General features: G+C 35.6%; 1 protein-coding gene across 2 annotated transcripts in view; it reads left to right on the forward strand.

The window, feature by feature from the left end:
- The first annotated feature begins 5,374 nt into the window (after positions 1-5,374).
- Positions 5,375-26,590, forward strand: part of LOC136035028 (uncharacterized) — a 121,928-nt gene continuing 100,712 nt past the window's right edge. Inside the window, exons 1-4 of one of the 2 annotated variants that reach the window (XM_065716620.1) lie at positions 5,375-5,471; positions 10,363-10,666; positions 20,070-20,140; positions 22,695-22,783. In XM_065716620.1, the coding sequence (XP_065572692.1) occupies positions 10,522-10,666; positions 20,070-20,140; positions 22,695-22,783 (305 nt within the window). In that variant the 5' untranslated portion in view covers positions 5,375-5,471; positions 10,363-10,521. Of the gene's footprint in view, positions 5,496-10,362; positions 10,667-20,069; positions 20,141-22,694; positions 22,784-26,590 lie in introns of both variants that reach the window. The other variant, XM_065716619.1, reaches the window with a different exon arrangement.

Below are 26,590 nucleotides of genomic sequence, written 5' to 3' on the forward strand. Positions count from 1 at the left end.
AGGATCTTTCCATGCAGGAATTTATCGTGAGGGAAGGGAATTTCCATGAAGGGGGCGCAGGATTTTCTAGCATTATTGAAAAAAAAACAATGAGAAAATAAATAAATTTTTTCAGCTGGAAGTAATGAGCAGCATTAAAACTTAAAACGAACATCATATATTATGTATATAAGGGGGTTTGTTTCCTCCACAGTACCTTGCTCTTTACGTTAAAGTATTTTTAGTAATTTCAACTATTTATTCTATGGCCTTTGTGATTCAGGGGTCATTCTTAAAGATTTGGGACAAAATTCAAGCTTTAGTGTAAGGAACAACGTATTGACGATGGAGCAAACCCTCTCATGTATTTAATAAAAATACACAAATATAGAAGTTTGTTACGCAAGTTAATTCGTAAGGTACGTATGTTTATTACTAACAAAAACGTTAAAAAAAAAATCTAGTTGCATTTTTAAGCAACCAAAAACTGGAGGGCAACTAGGCCTCCTCCCCCACCCCTTTTTATCAAAATCGTTCAATCAAAACTATGAGAATGTCATTTAGCAAAAATTAATATACAAATTTCGTTTTAATTATTCATGTGCAGTGAACCAAAATCAAAACATGCATTGATTGAAAAACGTTCAGAAATTAAAAAAAGAAAAACAGTTTCTTTTAACTGCAAGTACGGAGCGACATTAAAACTTAAGACGAACAGAAATTATTCCGTACATGAAAGGGGTTGTTTCCTCCTCAACGCCTCGCTCTTTACGCTAAATTTTTTCATTGTTTTAAAAAGTAGAGTTGTGACAAAGAGTCAAACTCATGCCAGTCATATCAGTCAAAGTAAATGATTCGTAAAAAAAATCTTTCCGAATGCCTAGGTCATTGAAGATTAGAGGGAACATTTCATGTACCAAATTTAAGTGACATTGTTCAGTTCCACGTAGTAATATTTCCAAATGCTTATTATTTAAATCCTTGAGCGAAGTTCTGATTTGATCCTGCTGTGCAGGTCAATCTGTTCAGTCCAAGGTTCAAGTCCAAGGGAGGATGAATGGAAAGGCAACTGATTTGGTTTTCCCTTATACTAAAATAAAAGGGCATTTTCTGGTTCATTTTTAAGGTTTGTCATTTTATAAGGTTTTGCAGTCATCAGGTTTTGCTTTTATAAGGTTTGCTATTCAGGTCAGTTCAGTCAATGAAAGGTTAAGAAGGTTTATTTATATTTTATAGATGAAGGGCGATAAGCTGCCACGAATTGTGTTCTTCGAAATTCCAGCTTGGACTAAATGGAAAGTGGGTTGTCCTCGAATCGACTGGGAAGAGGTTATGATGACAGCATTTAAGGAAGCTGGAACTAAATTGGAGAGAGCAAAGAATGAAGCTTTAGACAGAGTATTGTATGGATTGTGTAGCCCTATCAGTCTGTTAGTCCTAGGGTGAATAAGTCTGCCACAGACGCGACTGCGATTCAAACACCGGTGTAAGCCCCTCAGCCTGGGGATGAAATTGGATCCACGGTAGACCTAGAGGTAAGTTATCTTTTTGTGAGTTATAAAAGGACTAATTTATTTCCTTTCATATTCAGTTTCTTTTAGATTATATGATTATGCCTTAAATTTTTATTTTTCAGTTTTTCTCTGATTTTTGATACGGCCGATTCTGTGTTTTTACCTCTTTTTAACTTCTCAGAAAAACTAATTTTTCCAAAAAAAAAGATGAACCACATCAAACCTAAGGCAAGCATAAAAGAAATGGAGAGTTAGCTTAAAATGAACAGAAATACTTCTCAATGAATAAAACGAACAGAAATTACAGTAAATATGTTACCCCAAATGTCTGAAATTTGGTTAATGTCGACATTCACCGGTGAATATCCAAAATTTCTTTTTCTCTGCTTGGATTCAATTAACTCTACGAGTTCTGTCTTGTGTCTTGTTGTAGCTTGTTCTGTCTGCTATCATGGTAAAAATCAAAATTAGGTTATGTCAGATTATGTTAGTTTAGGGTAGGTTAGATAGGAATAGGTGAAAATTGGTTCTAAATATAAGAAAAGGGTTAAAAATCTAACCTCACCTAATCTAACCTAACGTGTCATCATCAAACCTTGCACTAAACTGGAAAAGTTGACTGCCAATTCTGACTAAATCCAAGGAGAAAAGAAGGTATTTCGGACATTCATAAATTTGCGGACATTCACGGTAACGAATAATTGACAATCTGCAAAATTTTCATCCATCTATAGGGCTGGAGCATCCAATCCTATAGATGACAGGGGCCATCCTGCTCCCATAATTTTGCAAGATTTCAACGACCGTTTTAGTATAAGAATCTTATCGCATTATATGTGCTTTAACTACTAGTTTTTTTAAATAAATGTATTTAAAAATGTAGTTAAAAACACTAACCTACTTCTTATTTTCATTTAACACATATTAAATGTCATTTAACGGCCAATTTGCGCACACGTCTTCCTAAGGGATGTGAAACTGTCTTCCATAGCAGCAAACGACCGACTTGAATTAAGCACATCATCCGCATTATTTGAAATCAACACACCAGCCCCTAGATACATGAAACTCGTTTTTTTTTTTTTTGTTTTTTCTTTGGGCCATAGTTATACTATTATTATATAAAGGAGGTGAAAATGGCTCCCTGATTTTCATTAGATCTTGTCTAAGACCTGAAACTAAGACTGAGAAACTAAGGTGTTTCCATGGCCAGGAGCTTTAAGCAGACCTGTACACACACACAAAAAAAATGTTTCGTGCCAAGAATCAATGCAATCACTTTCTTCTTCAAAAATTTATTCTCTAAATAAGCTCCCCTTCCCCCACCCTCAATCAAAGTTTAAAACCTACTTGATCCCCCGGTCGAATGTTCTCTCAAGCTTTAACTGGTTCCCTTTAACCGTTAATTTATCACCTTATCTGCACTTAAGGTATTGCAGACACGCAATTTTGATAGCCTGGATGCATATAGTGTCTTTTAATTTAAAATCTCCCTCAACTTTCCCTCAAAGTTTCAACTTAATATCCTAAGTCGTTCCTGAGGTATTGTAGATATGCCTTTTTGACAAGCTGGGTGCACTTGAAGGCTTTTGATCTAGTTCTATATGGCCTAAATATTTCCTGTAAGTTTCAACTTATTAAAGTTTTAAAAAATAGTTTCCATACGAAGGAGTCTGTTGAAAAGAAAAATAAATCAATCAAACATTTGTCGTATCGCTTTTACTCAGGCAGTGCCAATGCGTTGCCTATAGTCAATATAGTAAGCATTTGCTTCGGTTGCCATGGCACTGAAGAACAGTTTCAAAATACTACCTTATTGAAGGAAGGAGCACTTAAAAACTTTAGAATTTTATTTAATGAAACAAAATCCTATCAAATCGAAAAAACTATAATCTAAAATAAATAAAACATAGCCAAAGCGACTATTAAATGGTCATCTAAAGTAATTCTTTTGTGTCTTTAAGCACAATAAAGCATAAAATTTGCTTTAAAAAGCACGAAGTCGTCACTATTTTAAGCATGTTTTAGTTCATGAGTTCCGTATCCCATGGGGTTATAACCCCGCAGAAAACTATACTGTCATTCCTGATTCGTCGTAGCATGCATGTCCAATTTTCTACCGTGAGAATCACTGTCAAAAGAAAATAAAAGATCATGCAGAGATAAAATAAATAGCCTGCACATTACAACATTTGTTGTTCCAAATTTCTTGTTACAGTTTGTTTGTTTGTTTGTTTTTTTTGGTTGTTTTGCTAAGCACCAAGATCATTCGTTCCGTGGGTCTCCGGGCTTCTTTTTTCTATATGACCCCCTCTCCTTGAATTAAATCCTGCCCTTGTGCATGAATTACAACTGGTTGTTTTCTAAGGAATTAATCATATCTAGCTTTATGGTGAGTATAAGAGCTCGACGAATTGATTGACTAGTCAGTCCTTACCCTTGCTCTACATAATAACTCACAATGTAGCTGTTCAGAGAAGGAGGGAGGGGGGAGGGGGCTGCAGAAAAATTTAAAATACGAGTCAGATAAAATTTCCGTTGGGTTCGGGGGGTTCGTGTCTGAGCGGGACAAACGTTATGGTAATAAACTTAGTATACTTTAATAACACCATGGGAGCAAGTGTGTATCCAGGATTTTTGTTCAGGAGGGGAGGCAAAAAGAAACTTTTAAAAACGCTTCAAAAACGAGTCGGACAGCATTTCGGGGGGGGGGGAGGTTTCAAACATGGCGCCCCAACCTGGATACAACCTTGCATGGGAGCCTTACAATAGTGATACGTATCGATAGAACAGGCAAGATTTATCAATTGGCATGTTTATTTTTCATTGTTTTAACGGTACGCGTACATAGAGAGGCAGAACGCTATGTATTAACATTGCTTCAACTTTATTTTTTCACTACTACTGCCTCCTAAAACTATTGCTTGTTATCATTTGCCACGGTCTTGTTACAGGTAAGAAAACTGTCATTCTAAGCAACCATCGGTTATCTTCAATTAGGTCATAAAACAATTCTGATTGGTCAATCATAAATTTGGTGATGCAGAGTTGGAACATAGTTCAAATCGAGAAATTTTCGAACAGGATACATAATTAGCAGAATAGCCTTGCGTATTTCAGATTTGATAGGGAATTGTGGCTATAATCTGGCTCGGGCATAACTCTATATTGATGCATAACAAAATTGCTGCTATACACAAGATTCGTTTATTGCGTCAGTGAACAATTATAACTTCCACTATGACCAAGGCCGTATCCCGGGGAGTGGGGGGTACCCGGTTAACCCCCCCGCCATTATTTTTGTGCAGCTTGTAAAAATGGAACAAAAATGTATATAAACAAATTTTTGGCACGTTTTATAAATTTTTTTCTCTCCCCCTTCCTCGAACTAAAATCCTGGAAAAGGCATTGATTTCTATTTATTTTTCTGTCGAATTTTGAAAACTACCGAAGAAGTGCGTAGTTGCATAATGATTTTTTTATTTAATTCAATAAATTGCTTGACAAGCGAGTGAAATTGTTGATGTTGGCAACTAAATTGCCATGAAAAGTGAATATTGCACGTGTGTCAATCAACAGTTAGGCCTTATCTAATTTGTTTCGGTAGCCTATGCGCAAAAATCTCCCTTTAAACCGTGTTCAAATAGTTTAACTAGTAAATAAAAAAAAATCAAAGCAATTAATATGATGTCAGGCATACTCATTGGCTTTTCAAAAATTCATAAATCAAACTTATTTGCTATTTTTAGCCAGGAAACGGAGACCTATTTTAGACCGATTCTTCCAGCAGTGAGTAAGCCACATGCCAAGACAATAATAAACGCACGCCCAACGGCGTTTTACCTCTGGAGAAACGAACCGCGCAAGAATTAACTAAACATCAACATAGTTAGTTGATAGTCTACAGTGAAGAAAAAGTGACACGACGATATATGAGGATAAATAATATTAATTTCATTTACCATAGAATTTTCCTTTGTATGTATTTGACAACAGTTTAAGGTATAAAAAATAGCGACGAAGACCACACTGTCTTTCCATAACAAACAAATACAAAGTAGAAACAATAGGCAAAATCTTTTCAAGACAGTGGAAATCAGTTCTGTGAATATTTCGGCCCTATGTCCAAGGGCCGTCTTCAGCACAATGCGAGAACAAGAGAGAAAATATGTATATATAAATAAATTTACATTAAATTGTGAGAATTGAAACTAAATAATGTTTTAAAACTTTAAAAAAACACTTCTATTATAATAACTAAAGCAGTTATTATAATAACAAACAATAACTCATGATCCTACTGATCAGGTTGCTAATAATATTATAAATGAATTAAGGCAGCTAAAATAAAATGGTAAAATCATCCCACAATTATACAATAATTTTTTCCCCGTGGTAGTTTCTGTCCTAAACTCTACGGTTTACCAAAAATAGATAAACAGGCAGTTAGTAGTTTTAACATTGTTTCCATGTATACAAATATAGATGTGACTATTTTTGAGGAATCATTAAAAAACAAAATAGAAGAAAAATACCACTTAATCGAGGTTTCAGTGACAGGAATTGATTGTGAAGTCTTAATGACTGGTTAAAATTTGTAATAGGTTTTCTATGTATTTTCAATTTCGCGATTCTTTTTATCAACAAAAAAATGGGTTACCCATGGGGGCACCTTTATCCGGGCTACTGGTAAATATTTATGTCGAGAACCTTGAAAATTGGGTATTAAATTCTTATTTTTTAAAACACGTCTATTGGGGTCGTTATAAGGATGACGTAATTTCACTTTGGAATTATGGGGAAGCTGAACTTCGGGGCTTCTTAGATCATCTTACCACTTATGACCGAAATTTGCAGTTCACCCTAGAAGTTGAAATTGAAAATAAACTACCGTTTTTAGATGTGTTAATTGTTCGTAATGCTGATAAACTGGATTTTACTATCTATCGAAAGCCAAGACAAAACAATAGATATCTTAACTTTAATTCAAATCACCCCCCACAAGTTAAAAGAGCAGTTGTAACTTCCCTCATTGATCGTGCTCTGAATATTTGCTCCAATTCATATATAAATGCAGAAATAAACTTTATCAGAGATATTCTTTTTGGTAATGGATACCCCATTCCCTTTGTCAATAAAATAATTAACCGTAGAATAAAAAGACATTCTTGTAAAATCGAAGAAGATATTTCACAATGTGAGGCTACTGATAAACCCTCAAATATTGTCTATCTTCCGTATATCCCAAAAATATTTGCACAAAAAATAATCTGTACGTAGTTTTTACTAATAATTTAAAATCATTAATTTCTTAAATTCTGGTAAAGATAAGACCCCAGCTACTCGCCAAAGAGGGGTCTATCAAATACCCTGTGATTGTGGAAAATACTCTGTCGGCAGGACCCATCAGAATCTAGAGAAACGGTTACAATAGCATAAAAAAGACATAGACAAGTCATTAATTTCAAATAGTTCCAACAACTCCTTTGATTCTGCTTTAGTTTGGCATATACTTAATAATCCGTCCCACATGATACTTTTTGATAAATCTTCACTCATCAGTAATGATTTGGGGATAAAACAGGTGGTTCGAGAATCAATCGAAATTAATCTCAAAATAAATAATAATATTTCTTTGAACAGGGACTTAGGGGAATGCTCACTAAATTCTTTATACTCAAATTTAATTAAAAATGATCTAACGAAATATTTTACTAAACCGATTTACAATAGTATTGAACCAGTTACGAAAATGCCTTTGAGACAGGCTGCTAAAAAGCAAGGTTGGCCCTGAGAAATTGCATTCAATCACTTTGTTCTCTTTAGTTTGAATGAATTTATATTCTCACTTCATTCTTTTTGTCAGTCCTGGTTGAACTTCGTTGAAGTAAGGATGCTAAGGCTGTTTTTAAAAAAGTTTTGAAAAACATTATTTAGTTTTAATTCTCACAATTTAATGTAAGTTTATTTATGCATACATATTTTCTCTCTTGTTCTCGTATTGTGCTGATGACGGCCCTTGGACATAGGGTCGAAATATTCACAGAACTGATTTCCACTGTCTTGAAAAGATTCTCCCTGTTGTTTCTACTTTGTATTTGTTTGTTAGTTTAAGGTATAATTTATATATGGTTTTCTGGACGGAGGTTTTTGGTAAATATATCACAGTTCATATTATTGACTTATCGATAAAGTGAACATACCACTCAATGCCTTTTTTTATACTCTTTACGAATATAATAATCGCTTCTATCGTAAATTCAAATTTAATCACTTTTTGACCTAACACAACTATAAATAATTTTGGGACTGAGAAAATGTAGCATTATTTTGTCGAAAACAATCGAGAAAACAGCGCTGAGAAAACGTGGCATTATTTGTCGAAAACGACCGATAACTAACACTTTAATTGAAAATTCGTCATTTTTAGAGCTCAAAATGTGCTTAAATTTGAATCTTCGATAGAAGCGATTATTATTTTCGTAAAGAGTATAAAAAGGGCATCAAGTGGTATGTTCACTTTATTGGTAAGTCGATAATATTAACTGTAATATAATTACAAGGCTTTCTCCGTTTATAATTGCTGCTGTTATATTTATGTCCCAGCCTCCTTCGCCCTAATGGGAAGTCTCAGTCTATTTATAAAAAAATTTCTTATTTGTGGGTTTGCCATAGACGGCTGAAACCCGTTTTAACAAATAATCTGATAGGCCTTTATCACGAGTTCCAATTACCGGAGAAACATATATTATTAGGGCTATATTTTTGACATCAGGGGGAGGATTTGGTGCATTGTCAGAAACGCGCCCATGATATTTGAGAAGAGCATAGAATAATGAATCCAATGATACCGCTCTTATGTGTTCTGCAAATTACCTTCAAAATTAGCCTATCATTAAATATTTACCATTTTTAAAGCTTATTTCTCATCAGCAGTTGATTTACAATGCCAAGTAAAGCAATGTACAGAGAATAAAATTATCAAACTCTTTAAATAACTTAGAGTTAAATTCGACCTCATTAGGGGATGGGGGCTGGGATGGAACTTGCAAGCGACCCCTCCCCCATTGATGCCGCTGTTCTCAATAGTTTTTTTTTAACGAAGCAAAGAAACTCGTACTTTTGAGGGGTCAGTGTTCTGGTTGGCGGAGGGCGAACATAACAACTTGGAGACAAAGGCAAATCTAGAGAAAATTTTGGGGGGAGAGGAGGCAGTGTGTCAAGAGCACCAATAACTGACCAAATTGAAAAGTTTGGTATACCAAAAGTTTATTTAAAAAAAATAGTGAAAACAGGAAAACACACGGAATGAGGGTGCCAGAAAAAATCTTGAGAGGCGGGGGTCCCTCTTGGATCTGCCAGTACTCGGAGGTACCTTTTTGAGCTCTAATTTGGCTGTAGATTGCTTTTTGAAAGTGTAAGTCACGTATGTCAGGACCTTCATAAGTGAGCGGGATGGCGTTGTTAATTTTCAGCTAATGGTAATATCTGTTCCTGTACTTATTGACAGTCATTGCGCCGGGGTTTTCCAACTGCTATAGTTTCCGTTTTGTTTCAAGGTTCCTTCCGTGAAACAAATTTAATTTAGGTGTTTTGTTTTCCAGCTAATGATGTATATGTTTGTAAGGGCTCAACCTATTTTACCTTGATTTGTATACAACTTTGTGCCTTTTTAAACTGGCATTCCAGTCATTAATTTTGTGGTTTCTCTTTTAATTTGTAACACTTTTAACAAGAAGTCGCCCTCTTTCCAGACCCTGGTGTACATCTCGAGCACTACGCGTGCCGCTCAAAATCGGTGACCCTCTGGGTTTTAATAATATTCCCTTACTAGTAAAAATTTCGGCTCTCCCGTACAATCCAGAACACACTCGAGAAGTGAAGCTAGGTTAATCCTAATGAAACATACCAAAACATGATGAAAATATAATACTTTAGTTTATATAATAACATAATTTGGGCTATATATTTCCACATTAGAGGTGAGGGTAAAGTAACTTAACCTAACGTAATCTTAACCCCACCTACCCTAATGTGCAAATATATGGCCTAAACTATACAAGTCCAATGCGTTCTGTCGCCCGTCATTTGTATTTGTCGCTATGAAACCGGTTTTCAGAAATCTTCCATTAAGCAAATTTCTCGAGTGCATTTTGGATTGTACGGGAGTACCAAAACTGAATAGCAAATAATCCAGTTGAGTACTGGCAATGAACTACTTGAATTCACCAACCCTTAAGTACCAATTACTTGTAATTTCATTTCGGAAGTTCATAGCTGGTCTTCAACGGGAGAAGTTCCAGCAAAAAAAAAAAAAAAAAATGTCTTTATACCATACCTGTACAAAGGGGTTGACTACAGGGAAAGAGAGGATCTCGCTAGGGTTGGTCCGAAGCATATTCCCTGGAAACTTAAAAAAACAGTGACATAAAGCCATTTATTCTGGACCTCATCTCAGTCGCACTCATTTATGAAAAGATCGTGGGAGGAGTTGTACAGAGGGTATACTTGTTAAATGACTTAAACACATTTCGGTATTTTTACTGTCTTAATAGTTCTCACACCAACACATTAAATATTTTTAAAGATGGGGTTATTTGTCTCTCCAAAATTTATGCTTCCGGTTTTATCAAAATTTTTGCTTGGTATTAATTTTTCAAACGATTTTTTAACGTGGTTTTTAAAAGGTGGGGCCATTTTTATCTCCAGAAATAAGGGATAATGTGGTTGCCCTGCTAAAGTCCGTCAGAAAAATAAACTAGTGGTATTAAAGCGCCCTAAGACCACCTTCTAGTTGTTCTAATGTGTTGATAATACAAATTTGTTGATATAATTTTGACCATTTAATAAAAAATCTTTTTTTCTTCAGGACGCATCGACAAGAAAAGTTGAATTTCAAAGTTGTCTGCCAATGGACTAATCTACCCTAAGGACATTTCCCCCTAGAAAGGAAATGACGTGATTGCTAAAGTGAAAACTCCTGTTGAAAACACGTTATGACTTAAATAGGGACAGGGACTATTCAAAGATGAGTGCTAAAATTATATTTATTTTGCTTATATGTGTATTCCGAAGCTATGGGCATGTGTCTTTGACTTTCCCTCCTGCTAGGAAATATGATCTCGATTTTTTGGATAATGGAAGAACACTTCCTCCCTGTGGAATGCCGAAAGGTTAGTCCGTGATTCTTTTAAAAATTATTGGGGTATAGGAGGGAAGGGGGATGAAAGGACTCCAGTAACTCAAAGAGTACGCAGTACTGATCGAGTCCCCTTTCCTACATATTATTTGGGCCTCAAAATAATTACGAGGCTCATTTTGTCTAAAATACATTGTGTCGTATTTTATAGTGATATGAAACAGGGATATTTTATAGTGATTATAGTGATATTTTATTTTGATATAGTAACTATAGATATAGTTAGCATCTCGTTTTTTTTTGCATCAGAATTGGGTCTATTGTATCTTAAATGCCGCTTAAAACCTTTCCTTGTACAAAACTGATACCAAAAAGTGTATATTTCAATAAAAATACCAAATAAGATATTTTAGATATCTATCGGGATAAAAACTAGGGGGGAAGTGCCCCCTGCTCCCCTACCACCAATTAGCAGCACCGCGTAAATACTGTTCATGAAATTACCGCAGTCGAGAAGCGAATTTCACAAAGATTGGTCTTGATGAGTATATCATTATGCGCCTACAAAACACATGGGCACATATTTAGAAGGAAACCCTTCCCAATTAGCCCAAAGAACCCCACCTCCTGGAAAGAAATTGAATAAAAATGCATAAAATAGTGCCCATAAATGTCATTTTGCCGAATTCATCCCCTCCTCCATAAAAAACTCTTCTAATAACCCTTCTCCTTTTTCTTAAGAATATAACTATGTCCACCTATGTCTGAAAAATATTCTGTTTTTCGACCCCATGCTTGATACAAAAATCCAGTTAAAGCCTACACATATCTACTGTCTATCATACATTATACCTTTGAACCCTTCACAAAATGGCTAATAAATGATTGTTTTGTTCTATCTTAAGATACCCTTAGGTATTCCATTTTCAAAATATTAATTAGGATTTTGCCCTCTCCGCATAAGCAAAGTCTTGGGCTGCTCGGTGGGCTATTATTATCCTAGTTGTTTACCTCATATGGCATAAATTTTATGGGCTGAATCAATCTTTGTCAAATGATATATTCAACCATGCATAGTGATAAGTTATGGGAGTTCTTAGTAACTGCAATCAGTCTATAGGCTGTATTTCCGAAAACAGGATTTTATATGGCTATCAAATAGTAGTATTTGTATTTGTGATATTGCATGAACCTGATTTATAAAAAAAAAATGTAAATGTAATTCAGTGAAAAAATAGTAATAACTAAAGGCCAATGTCATATTTTGCAGGAAGTTTATTTAATAGGTACACCTGGAGGAATATTTAAGGGAGTCCTCTCCCCTGACAAAAATGCGGGAATATTTGACGGAAGGTGCTCAATGTTTAGAGTCAATTTCGAAAAAATGTGAAAAACTAGAAAATTACCCGAAATATATAGAAAAAACAGAGAAAATCATAAAATTTTCCGGCTTTTAAGAGGGGTGCTTGCAGACGTGCCAACTCATTTTGGGGCTCTCTGGCTTCATTGGAAAAATCGTTTTATGTTCCCCCTGGTGGTCTCAGCTTAACACAAGCTGTAGTTGAAGGTCTTCTTAGGTAGTAACTGCCCTAACCACACTAGCTTACTAACCTATACTAGCCTTAGATTATACGAGCCTACATACCATTTTTATTTGGTGTATTTCTAGCTTAGTTTTTCCTATTGGGCTATTTTTTTTATTAGCATAACTCATATTTTACCAGCTCAAATTGTCAGCACTGAGAGCAAATATGAAACCGATGACTCATAAAAGAAGAGCTTGGTGTTGGAGAAAAAATGTCTCCAATGTTTAAAAATAATGAGTTATCGTGCTGTTTCTTGTTTTGTATATAATATAAATTATTTGGTTTTGGTTTGTCAACCTACGTATTCTTTTATCCCACAGTCTGCGTAATGCAAGATCATCATTTGACTTTAACCTGTAGAGCGCGACACTCCTAAAATTAATTCAAATGTATGAAGTTAGGCTAATGTGCTTCCTGTGACAAATTGACTGAAGCTCAAAATTCTACTCAAGCACCGGTGATAATTCTGAGGGCATTATTGTACTTTTTTTTTGTCAAGTTCGGATTCCAGCCTACCCTTTAAAATCAAAATCCTGGTTAGATTGGGTTTCACATATATTATTCTATAACCATTTTCACGTATATTATGGTTCTTTCACATCACGCCGCTAGAACCCTTTATACTAAAGTAACTTAGAACTTTATATTACGTAATTCTAACCCTGTCCTCTCCGCAGGCAGTGCTTAAGGCCCACTCACAGTGAGAGTTTACTCACACCGAAATTCAGCCTGTTCCAAAACCCAGCATTAGCTAATGCTTGTGATCAGATTTTACCATTCGCAACGGATAATTTTACGATGAAAACAACTAATGCCGTAACTACCCCATGTGTCTTTATCTTGGATCTCATATAGTCATTGTTCTCTTGTCATAAATTTTTTTTTAGCTCCGACGAGCTCAGGTAGCTCCTCCCAACATTTCACTTCTTTCTTATTCCACTTTGTTAATCTTCTTCTTGTTCGGATTAATATGGAGATGATTTCGGTTAATCTCGTCACCGGTGTCAAATTTTGAGCCCTGCATATGATATGTTGATATATTGACGTATTGATACATGTTGATATATTGATATGATATGTTGATATGTTGCTACAGCCGAGTTTTAACTCCCGTATTACTAAACTGAGATTAATCCCGCTGCGCCATGTTTGTAGTTTTTTTCTCTATCTGGATAAAGGTTGGGTATTAGCCAATCAGAAAAGTTCATGACAAACTCTGATTGGCTTAAACTAAGTTGAAATCGATTGAACTTAGCTTTTGGCTCAATCCAGTTTTGAAGGCTAGCTAAATCTTTATTGTGGACGGGCTTGGCTTCAATTGATTCTCAAACTTAGCGTTTGCTAAATCTCGGTAAAATCTTATTCTTAATGGACCTTAAGTAGATCCAAGATATATTTTAAATTTTACGTTACGAAAATTTATGCTATGTTATGGAAAAGTTAGTATAGCAGCAAAAAACTCCAATTTTTGGATGAATAATTAGTAGATTTTAAAACAAATTAATACACTTCCTAGAAAGCCCTTCATGCTTGATCAGAGCTTGAATCTTCATCTCCATTCCACATTTTTAATTTTTTAATAGTCTGCTTACGATGATTGTGATGGTTTTAGACAATAGTTCTGATGGTTTTACGAATGTTCCCTTTTGCTAGTGTGGAACGACTTGTATAAATGTTAATTTTATGCTTACGTATCATAACCACTCCGTATCAAAAATTACGTACGTAGCGTGAAAGCCATTTTAGTTGGTTTTCCTAATTCTCTGGAATTTTTTTGCTCCACAAAATAAGATATATCACCTTTTTGAACTTGTAAACATACTGGAAATTTGGAACTATAGGTACCATAATTGTATCCTTTGTTCTGTATACCCTTGTGTCCTTAACATTTCAAAAATTGCTATCGTTCCTGTGGCAAATTGACTGAAGCTCTCCGAGCCAGCATACCCGTGATAACTGAAAAGGCAGTATTTATATTTTTCGCCAAGTTAGGCCTACCCTAACTTGGCAACCCTCTTAGTTTAGCCTACCCTCTTAAGCTGAAAATTCTGGCTAGATTGGGGTTCACTTATTCGTACCTCGATATATCTGTTCTCATTGTTCTTATTTGATTCTCATAATTCTCTAACGTAATTTCCCCATAAAATGTGGGGAAACCCCCTTCAAATACTACAGTATGATATGGAATGGATATTTCATGCCATTGGGACGACAGCTAGGAAATGTCATATTTGCGACATCCAACTTATTCCTTGAAATTTAGTGACACGACATAGCTAAAAGTTTGAATTTTATGGATTAGGAACAAATAGTCGGTTTTCAGCCATTTTGTGTGGACTTCCCAAAATATATTACAATTTTTCCAAGAAATAAGATTTGACAACGATAATCATCCAAATGGCGTAAATTGTGCTTTTAGACAGCATAGGATTCAAACATAGGAGTCAAAAATCACGGGGTCCGACTCACGAAAACTGATGGGGGGCAGCAACGTTCCTAGGGTTGGTGAGATCCAGGGTGAAATTAATTGCAGTAGCCCCACTCCCGACTCATATAAAAAGCCAAAAAAGCCGAATCAACGTGAAATTTTAATCAAAGTGGGTAAACCCCCTGCCGCGGCGCCCCAAAGCTGAGGCACGCTGGGTAGCTGATCCGGTGCCTCCCCCTTGAATGGTTCTAGGGGATAAGAATTTTATTTTTATGGAGGTACAAAAAAGCACTTACAAAAAATGATAACAAAATACTTAGATGTGACCCAGGATCAAAAAAAGGAAAGAAATAACCGTTTACCTTCGTTTAGGCTCTTTTCAGGGATGTTAACTTGTCATTTTTAATGACATAATTTCTTGATGTCTACTTAGCTGTGATATTGTTTGTTTCTTTTTTTTTAATTGGATCATGGGAACTACGTTGCGTGCTTGTTCCCAGGCGTAAATAACAGTTTTATACCATGTTGATTAACAAACAAAAATTGATTTTGTTTCGGCCTCTTTGTTACTAAAATTTATTAAGCTATATCACCCATAGGTTTACTCGGGCATGACCCTAAGGGGGAAGGAATCAGAGGATTTTACATGAGTATAACAGTCATGCCATGATTATTTGATTGTTAGGGAGGTGGATCCTTCAATCTAGTATTAGTGGAATTTTTTTTACCCTTTTTTCTTGGGAGGTACGATTGCAACCGTCTTCGCTATTTTGGGTATTCGCTTGTCTAACGCAAGAAGAAAGTAAAACCAGAAGATTATAAACTGAATTAAACATGCCATTACATAAGATTATACATATTACTGAATTTAGACATGTTTTGGAGCTTATACATATTGAATTTCGACTTATCGTTGAGATTAGAGGTGACTTTAGACGTTTTTTGGGCTGATTACATATCTAATACTAGGGCATATCGAATGGTAAAAAATAAGAGAATAAATTATGTCTCGTAATTTCTGGATAAAATAGGTCTTAAAATAATTCACGATGGATACCGCTAATAATACTAACAACTCACTGTAGGATCAAACCGACTGAGGCTGACAAAACTGTGCACGCTCCTTCTCTACCCCAGTTTTACTTAAAGCTTCACTCTTCATCCCCTCAAAGGAAGTTTGGATTTCCCCAAATCCATCCTTACGACCCTTTCCATCCCCATTAGAAGACTACTTGCTTTTCAATCGGTCCCTGATGGCGGGCCAAAAAGCACAATTTTTGGCAATCTGTCATCCTTCAAACGTGAAATGTGCCCTAGCCATTTCGAGCTTTCTTTTGTTATTACCCTAGATAGTGTCATGGAACAACATTTCTTGTGGAGCTTATTGTTATACATCTGGTCCGTCAAACGGGTACCGATTACCTAAAACCTTAGAGAATTCCTCTGGAAAACATTTAACAAACCGTTTCCTGCCTTTTGAAGCACCCATTTTTCAGAACACGGCTTGACCAATGCTATTACTCTAGCTTCCAGTATTCTTATTTTAGTTCTCCGCATTATATTTCTATTCTTCCGATTTTTTTTTTCAACTTTAAGAAAACACCTAGGCCTTGGTTATTCCACTTTTCAAATCATCATTTCATCCACCATCTTTACTAATAATACTACCCAGGTAGATGAAGCTATCCGCTTGATCAATCTTTTCATGACCCGACACCACATTTTCATCTTCATTTATTCCTAGTTTAAGCGAAATAGGCTTCTTAACGTTAATTTTCAAACCTATTCTTCCATCCTGAACTCACAAACCTCCGAAAATCCCTTCATTTTGCTATCTTTTTCATCTAAGACACTCGAATCATCTGCATAATCCAAGTCTAGGAGATTTTCGCTTCCCGTGTGATTCCATGTTCTCTCATAATTTCTGCCGTGTTCCTTAGGACAAATCAGAATAATGGGGATAGAACGCAACCCTGCTCAACACCTGGTCGAAAACCAAACCTGCTACAAGCTTCACTTCCTACCTTAACCGCAGCAAAATCGCTGTCGTACATAGCACTAGTCATTCTAATTTACTTATGTGGTTTGGTATACAAGGATAGGACCTTCACTAAAGGTTTTCTATTGGTTAAATCAAATGCTTGTTCGCAATTTACAACAGAGGACAAAAGGGGTCTGATAAAACAGAATTTTCTCAATTATTAATAAAAGAGTGAAACTTAGGTCGATGCATCCTCTTCACTTTCCAAAACGACCTCTTTCTTCTTTTAAAACTTTATCTACAGCATCTCCTAGTCTAGTAAGTATCATCATGCTAAGTAATTTGCTTCCTACAGAAATCAAGCCGTTGCCTTCTCTTTAATTGTCTTACATTCTCTTTGCCAAATTTTTCATTTGGAGATGTTCCCAAAGAATTATCCAGGGCCTTTTTCCGAGTGTTTTGATTTTCGGGAAATAATATCCACAGAAGGCGGCATTTCTGGAGTGATCGAGAAATCGATTAGAGACTAAAGTCTTATTCAAATGAAAGAATGCTAAGGATAATTTTTCAGGCTGAATCGTCCACAAAGAGTTTTACAGGGAGGGGTATCCTCGACGAGGAACTGTCAGGAGAGAGTTTGACGGGGGGGGGGATGAACTTTACATTGGATGAAATTTATTTGAAATTAGTTCAGCTTCTTCATTAGTATATTTGGCATGAATTTTCAAGGCGTCTTTGTGGCAATAGCTATTAGTTTGCAGTGCACTATAATCGCTTCAGTAAATTTTCATCGCTTCGAGTGCTGAATAAGTTATACTTGTGTCATCGGTTTTCTATTTTAATAAATTAACCTGCTTATTAAAACCACTGCTGTGCATATATTTTTGTAAAGTCGGTTGATTTTATATATATATATATATATATATATATATATATATAATCAGGCTCATAATCAGGTGAACTATGGGAATGTGCTTCAGTCTGTAATGTTATCATTAAATTAAGAAGGTCAATCGTGTTTATTCTGAGGTTTTTGGATAAATCCTGGAAGGCAGAAGTGGCCTGCTAGGACTTTTACGGCCCGTTGGAATTCTTAGAAAAGAATGTGTATAAAATTAAATTCTTGGGATATATAGTGTGCATTCAGAGTGTGTGTTAGGCCGACTATTGCATGGGGCATTTATCACCTTTCTTTTAAGACCAAGAACGCTGGGTCGATTGGTCTAATTCGCGTTCATATATGGGGCATTATATTAGAAGTTTCTGTTATCTCCAAAATGCTTTATATTTCCGTTTCTAAAGTGCAGAAACAGTTGGAATTTTGAGCTTTTCATGCAAAAATGCTTTTCGTATATTGAAGGCTGTATAAATGCCTTTCTTGTACAAACTGTTCGTCAATAACCATTGAAAGACTCGAAACATATTTTCATTTTTGTTACTAATCTGTAAAAATCGTAATGTGTAACATACAGGGGTGCTAGTTAGAGTGATATGGGGACGTTTGCCCCATAGATTCTGAAAATACCTTTTTCACTCGTATTTTCAATGAAAAATGCAGTTTTCGGTATTTGTATGGATATATTGAAAGAAACCCAAAAATGCCTCTTCCTATGTTAAAAAAAAAGAAGTTTCACACCCCCCTTTACCCTCAACATTTTTGTGAGTTGGTCCCACCGGTAATATACCGCATTTTGCAAAAAAAAATAAAAAAAATAATACAAATAAAAAATTTAATTCAGGCAACTAAAACAATAGTATTTTCAACCAATGGAAAATTCAGCTAGCTAAGTCAGCCAGGGTATATATAGCCAGTCTAGTCTTTAGGCCACCTTTTTACTTATATTTTTTAGGGTTGAGTTTTGCCCGATTTAAATTTTTGGGCAGATATTTGCTGGGGTTTAATTTTGTTATTTTTTTAAGTTTAGATGATTTGAATTCTGTTTGGGTTGATTTGTATCACCCTTGTTTCGTTGAATTTTCCGTGTATCCTGAAATTTGCTTCCTTTTTGTAGCATTTGTAACGCTGATGCATGTTCAGCTAAAAAAGTTGAATCAATCCACAAAATTTACCTCAACTAGTAGAAAGATGTTTGCTGACAATAGGCACCACCCTAGGGTGGAAGGAGACCACTCTAACCACTCTAAATGGCTACCCTAACCAGTGGTTAGTAACCATATGGGGTTAGTAACCCCCAAAAATTATTTCATTGCGCGACTTGAGGCCATCCTAGTTTGCTAAGATACGCTTATGTGATGTGCATGCCGAAGAGAATCGAACCACATTGCATGAGCTTTTTTTTGTTACTGTAACTAGCAGGCCTATTTAGGATTTTTTTTTATTACAAAATCTAAAAAAAACTTTAATTAATTCGTCAAACTTTCGTTTCTAATCAAATTAAAGTAATTTATTCAAGGTTAAGAAATATGATAAGTTCCAAAGCAAGCAATAACCTACCATTAAAATTTAAATAAAGTCTAGCCGCTTTCGAAAACCCCATAAAGAAAGTATACAATCAAAGGTGCATCACAACCACTCATTTTGGGAGAGACTTGAATTTTGTAAGAAAGCTAGATTTTGCAAACCCTCCAACCTAAAGAACTGCAAACTATATTAAAATATGAATGCGATAGCAGCGACAAAAGCGGAATAAGGAAAGAAGCTACAAATGGTTAAAGCCAAGATAAATATCAAAATAAAAAACATGCATTGTTTTTTTTTCACCCTATTCTTGTTTTTGTCCCACTTTTTTGATTTCTTGATGTTTCTATTTCTTGGTTTTAATCAGCACCTTGTTTGATTGAGGTAAATCTTCGCGTTGTTTTTCTCTTGTCTTGCTCTTTTCGTTCATCTTCGACTCGTTCCCCTGAGGACATTAGGATTCCTCTGGTCTACCTTACAGAGGTAGGCAAACTAATACTAAGGGGGTAAAGGTAAAAAATACGGTATAGGACTTTGTAGTCCCTACCGGTGGTGCTGATCTTCATTTCATGACCCTTCAGCCCGGAAATTCTATGGAGGCTGGGGGCCAGTTATCCTGTGCTTTTGCACGCCCTTCCTGTTTACCTTCCCTAGATTTCTCCAGGCGCCTATTTAGAGCTATTTCGGCTCTGGCTTAGCTTACAGAGTGACATCACTGACCCCCGTTTCAACCAAATGGCCAACGACACCAGACTCGAACCCCAGTCCTCAAGGACTGAGGGGGGAGGGACATAAAATGTTGATTGTTTCCATTAAAATGTATCAGGTTTTATATTTGAGGCTGAAATTATTTTTGTTAGCCTTCACTCCCAGATGTTACATGGCCTGCTTTTAATATTTAGTTGCATGCAACTAGCTTAAAACATAACAGGCAGTAGAAGTTTCAAATCTTCTTATAAGCGCTAACTGTGTTTTAATTTCAGTTGAATAATCTGTCACCCTATAACTTACTATTACTTCTAGGAAATGTAAGAACGTCTCTATTAGCTGGTTCTTCGTTCAATGTTACATGGCATCTGGCCTATCCACATCAGGTACGTCTTTATTTTGATCCATTTCGACAGTATTATTACGAATCATCTCTCTCTCTCTCTCTCTCTCTCTCTCTCTCTCTCTCTCTCTCTCTCTCTCTCTCTCTCTCTCTCCTCTCTCTCTCTCTCTCTCTCTCTCTCTCTCTCTCTCTCTCTCTCTCTCTCTCTCTCTTTATTTCACTGAATCTTGATGAATTGTAATGAATTTACTGACTCATTATTCCCTAGTTTCCAGTGAATAAACCTGAATTGAAAAGTAGTTCTTTCTTTGCCCTAATCACCTGGTGGGCACTGGTGTAGACCGCCATTGACACCAGCTGAGCAACCACTAACCTTGTTTGCCTTGCCTTTGGGAAATACCCTTTTCCAATTGTTCCTTCTCTAGGATAAGTAGTTCTTAAATTTTTTAGAATATGCTTGAGGAGTAAAAATTAAATATTAAGTGAAACATCATTTCAGCTTTTGGGAGATGGTCAAGAGTCAAGCATTGTCTAAGTACTAAGAGAATCTTCCAGCATTACCCAGAAATCGACATTTTTATCCAAATATATCATCAAACTACCTTTGTTTAGAGTTTTGGTTACTGTCAGAACGATTCGTTCCTTACCTACAGTTCGTGGTAATGAACTGTTAGAAAGTAAAAAAAAAAGATCAACAGAGAATTATGTATTGAAAAGTGATTTTTAAACGTTTATGGTCGTACTGTCTCTACCTGTCGTTATCCGACACATTCGTCTTCGTTTTTTCTCTTTTTTTTTAAACTTAAATCATGCAACACATAAAATTTTCTCCTCAAATTATTGGGAAAATTTGGATCAAGTCTAGGAAAAAAGTATCATTAGATTTTTGCGTCTAGCTCTTTACGCTAGAGTTTTTAATTGTTTTAAAAAGTAGAATTGTGGCAAAGAGTCAAACTTTAGCGTAAAGAGCGAGGTATTGCGGAGGGGACAACCCATTTCATATACGGAGTAATTTCTGTTCGTTTTAAGTTTTAATGTCGCTCCTTACTTTCAGTTAAAAAAAACTAGTTTTTTTATTTAATTTCTGAACGTTTTGAATTAATGCATGTTTGATTTTGGCTTTCCGCAAATAAATTATTAAAATTAAATTTCCATATTAATTCTTTTTTTTGGCTAAATGGCTTTCTCTTAGTTTTGATCAGACGATTTTGAGAAACAAGGGGTGGGGAAGGAGGCCTAGTTGCGCTCCAATTTTTCGGTTACTTAAAAAGGCAACTAGAACTTTTAATTTTTAACGAGCGTTTTTATTAGTAAAAATTATACCTAACTTAAGAATTAACTTACGTAACAAACTTTTATATTCTTATATTTTTATTATGTATATGAGGGGGTTTGTCCCCTCGTTAATACCTCGGTCTTTACACTAAATCTTAAATGTTGTTCCAATTCTTTAAGAATGACCCCTGAATCAGAAAGGCCGTAGAATAAATAGTTTAAATTACTAAAAATACTTTAGCATAAAGAGCGAGGTATTTATCTTCTCCTAAATACCTCGCTCTTTATGCTAAAGTATTTTTAGAACCCCTCATATGCGTAGTAATCTCTGTTCGTTTCAAGTTTTAATGCTACTCCTTACTTTCAATTAAAAAAACTTCTTCATGTTTATTTTTTCCTTGTTTTTTTATAGTAATATTAAGTCATCCCCAAAGACATAGTTATTATGGTTTTCTCAAAAATGGCTATCTCAAAATTTTGATCCGTTGACTTTGGGAAAAAAATTGAGCGTGGGAGCGTCATTTCCGTTAGGATGAGCCCTCTCGCGAAATCCTAGGACCACTTGGTCGATACGATGACCCCTGGGAAAAAAACAAAAAAAAAAAAAAACAAACAAATAAACACGCACCAGTGATCTGTCTTCTGGCAAAAAATACGAAATTCCACATTTTTGGAGATAGGAGCTTGAAATTTTCGCTATATGGTTCTCTGATATGCTGAATGCGATGGTATGATTTTCGTTAAGATTCTATGACTTTTAGGGGGTGTTTCCCCCTATTTTCCAAAATAAGGCAAATTTTCTCAGGCTCGTAACCTTTGATGACAAAGACTAAATTTGATTAAACTTATATATTTAAAATCAGCATGAAAATCCAATTCTTTTGATGTATCTTTTAGCATAAAAATTCCGTTTTTTAGAGTTTCGCCTACTATTGAGCCGGGTCGCTCCTTACTACAGTTCGTTACCACGAACTGTTTGATACAGATACGAACTAGCCTAACTAAATCTCATGCTGAATCAGAGAATTTTAGGGAACCGATTTTTAGTTTTCTCCTTGGCTCAACTACCCACATTTGGTAAAGCTTGTTTAAAAAAGGAAAAATTGATGGGTTTTGAATTTTCGAGATAGGACGCCCCTGAGTGGATGGGTTGCGAATCTTAATTCGAAGAAAAAAGTCAGATAGTGCCTTTAGAATTTTGTAGGTGCATGAATAGAGGCAATTTTGTGATTAGAAGAGATATTAAAGGCTATAATCCCCTTCCAAGACCTGTGTGTATGTCTCGCAAATAAAATTTTTGCCATTTTCCTTCTCTTTTTTAGGGTGGGTTTCGACTTCAAGTTTTAGATGACCAAGAGAAACATGTTTTGTACCTGACACCTGAGGATAATTTCGTATCAGATGACGTTACGTAAGTAAATATTGATTGTGTTTGAAATTTAATGCAAGGTAAACTTTTCAAGTACAAATACTAACTATTCATATGAAGAGGGTTTACACCCTAAGAGGGTTTACACCCTAATAATAGTGACAGAGGTACTTGTTAGTTATTCAGAACACACTCAAGTTCTTGATCTGAATGAAAGATATGAGAAAACCGGTTTCAGGGCCACGAAGACGAGTGACGGGTGACAGAATGCATTGGACTTATGTAATTTGGTCTATATATTTGCACATTAGAGGGAGGGTTGAGGGTAAAGTATTTGGACAACTGAAGTTAGAAAACAATTCTCACTTCATAATATACAGAATAACTGTAGCTAACACATTTTGCATGCAGACCCGCTATATCCCCCCTAATGTGCAAATATATAGCCCAAATTATATACGAGCTCTCGGTACTATATATATATATATATATATATATATATATATATATATATATATATATATATATATATATATATATATATATATATATATATATGTATATATATATATATATATATATATATATATATATATATATATATATATATATATATATAAATACCAGATTAAGCAAAAAGCCACTCTTCTCCACTTCCACTGTTGTTAAAATTCAGGGTTACGTATTATCCCAACCCCACCCAAGAAGTTATGTTAGGTTAATCTTAATGAAACATACCAAAATATAATGGAACTGTAATACTTGAGAAACAAAAATTGTGGAAACTAAAACAGAAAATTATGGAAGGAAGGCCACTCAGAACACATTATGTTGAATACCTAACCTAATCACTTCTATACGTTAAATATTTGATCAAAATAGATCTACATCGTAATTCTCAATGAGGCTAAGCTAATTATAACCTACTGCAGACAGACAAACCGGCTTTTCTTAGATCATATAGATCAAAATTCTTGAGTGTCGGGATAATGCGTAAGAACCCATGGGAAAGCCATTCAATTCAACAAAGTAGTTATTCCCATAATTCCAGTATCAAAAATATTTTCTCTAATGAAAAAACAGCTATTCAATAAACCATGTCTAAAATATTTACGTCGTCTATCATCTCACCTGTTGAATAAATTTTCACTTGATGACACATATACATGAAGAAAAGGTGGTCAATGAACCCGGGGTAGCTAAAGGCCAAGACTCAGGGCAGGTGTTTTTAGAGGTATTATGAAGACAAGCCTTTTTCGGTGAAGATTCAACCGGGTTTTTACGTGTTTTTCAGTCCTGTACTGACCAAATTCTACAAAAAAGTAGTGTTTGACATTCAATTTGGCCTAAAACACGGTGCTATAAAGTATCACTGCTTTACTCCTTTTTATGGCACTTGGTATTAACCAAGTGACATATAGAAATCGCAAATTCAGTTGGTCTGTCTGTCGGTCCCGGTTTTGCTACTTTAGGCACTTCCAGGTAAGCTAGGACGATGAAATTTTTCAGGCGTATAAGGGACCGGACCAAATTAAATTAGAAATAGTCATTTTCCGGATTTGACCATCTGGGGGGCTGAAGGGAGAGAAAGGGGGCTGAAGTATTTTTAACTTCGAACGGTTGATCAGATCTTAATAAAATTTGATGTTTGGAAGGATATCGTGTCTCAGAGCTGTTATTTTAAATCCCGACCGGATCTGGTGACATTGGGAGGGATTTGGGAGGGGGAAATCTAAAATCTTGGAAAACACTTGGAGTGGAGGGATTGGGTTGAAACTTGGTGGGAAAAATAAACACAGGTCCTAGATACATGATTGACATAACCGGAACGGATCCGCTCTCTTTGGGGTAGTGGAGGGGGGTTAATTCTGAAAAACTAGAATAACTTACGAACGGGTGATAGGATCTCAATGAAATTTGATATTTAGAAGGATATCGTGTCTCAGAGCTCTTATTTCAAATCCCGACCGGATCTGGTTATATTGGGGGGGGGGTTGGGAGGGGGAAACCTAAAATCTTGGAAAACGCTTAGAGTGGAGAGATCGGGATGAAACATGGTGGGAAAAATAAGCACAAGTCCTAGATACATGATTGACTTAATCGGAAGGGATCCGATCTCTTTGGAGTAGTTGGGGGGGGGGGGGGGGTTAATTCTGGAAAACTAGAAAAAATGAAGTATTTTTAACTTACGAACGGGTGATCGGATCTCAATGAAATTGGATATTTAGAAGGATAGCTCTTATTTAAGATTTCCCCTTCTTTAACACCTCGCTCTTTATGCTTAAGTTTTTTAGTACTTTTAAAAAGGCTTCCTTTTGTTCTAATTAAACGATCCTTGTGTTTCAAGAGTTGTTCTTAAATAATTGGGGGCAGAGTCCAAACTTTATCTTAAAGAGCGAGGTTTTGAGGAGGGGGCAATCCCCTTCATAGACGTAATAATTTCTGTTCGTTTTATGTTGTAGTGTTGCTCCTTGCTTTCAGTTGAAAAAACTCGTTTTTTATTTAATTTCTGATCGTTTTTAAGTTATGGCAGGAAATCTGGCCCCACCTCCACAGAAAAATCCCCCAAACGGAAAAATCCTCTAGACTATTCAATCCCGGAGAAAATTTACTCCGGACAATTACCCTTAACAACTCCACGCGCAGAATTGAGACGTAAAAGAGAAAGAAAGAGATTATAAAAGAATTCTGTATAGGAATTCTGGCGAATTCCCCAAGTATGTAGTTTCCCCTGACAAGTTAAACCCCTGGAAACTTCCCTTCCCATGGAAAATTCCCCCTTGGAAAAGCCCCCAGTAAAAAATCGCCCCCCACCCGAAAATGTATATCTAGGCCTACTCCACAATAACAAATATCATGTGTAAAAAATGGGAAATTTTTATGAATTAAAGATCTTTCCCCTGGGACTGTGGCGTTCATTTTATATCCAAAGGCGTAGTTATCGGGCCTTTCAACTATGATGAGCAAAATGGCTATCTCAAAATTTTGATTGGACGACTTCGGGAAAAAAAGGGGTGGGAAGGAGTACCCTTCAATCTTTTTGGTCGCTTAAAAAGAGCATTAGAAATTTTAGTTTCCATTCAAATGAGCCCTATCCCGATATTTTAGGACCATTGGGAGATACGATCACCCCTGGGAAAAAAATATATAAACAGACAGATAAACACGCATCCGTGATCTTACTTCTGGCAAAAAATACAACATTCCACATTTTTCCAGATAGGAGCTTGAAACCACTACAGTAGGGTTTTCTGATACCCTGAATCTCATGGTGTTATTTTCATTAAGATTATAATACTTTTAGGGGACGTCCCCTAATTTTTTGGGAAATCAGGCAAATTTTCTCAGGGTCGTAGCCTTTAATTGGTAAGACTAAACTTAATGAAACTTGTATATTTAGAATTGGCAAATTACGCTGATTCTTTTGATATATCTAATGGTATCAAAATTCCGTTTTTACAGTTTCTATTGCTATCGAGTCTTACTTACAGTTCGTTACCACGAACTGTTTGATATGTTATAGTGTGTTGAATTGTATTTCTTACTCTTTTTATAATATCTTTGTTCTAATTTTTCTTTGTTCTTTGTTTCTTTGTTTGTCGTATTTTTCTAATTTTGTATTTTTCAGTCTGTGTTTTTTCCTTTTTTTCTCTCTCCCTTTTACTCCTTTTTCAGAATTTTTATAATCTTTGCTATAGAGGGTAAATAAATTATTATTATTATTATTGGTGCGAAATAGCCCAACCTGGCAACACAGCTCCACATTGTTCAGTGAATCTAAAGCTACATGGGGAAACAATTCACTTCGTGCAAACAAAATCATGCATTGCTTGAATTTTTTGCACTGCA

Source organism: Artemia franciscana, chromosome 13, assembly GCF_032884065.1.
Source record: "Artemia franciscana chromosome 13, ASM3288406v1, whole genome shotgun sequence".
In the NCBI taxonomy this organism is placed as follows: Eukaryota; Metazoa; Arthropoda; class Branchiopoda; order Anostraca; family Artemiidae; genus Artemia; species Artemia franciscana.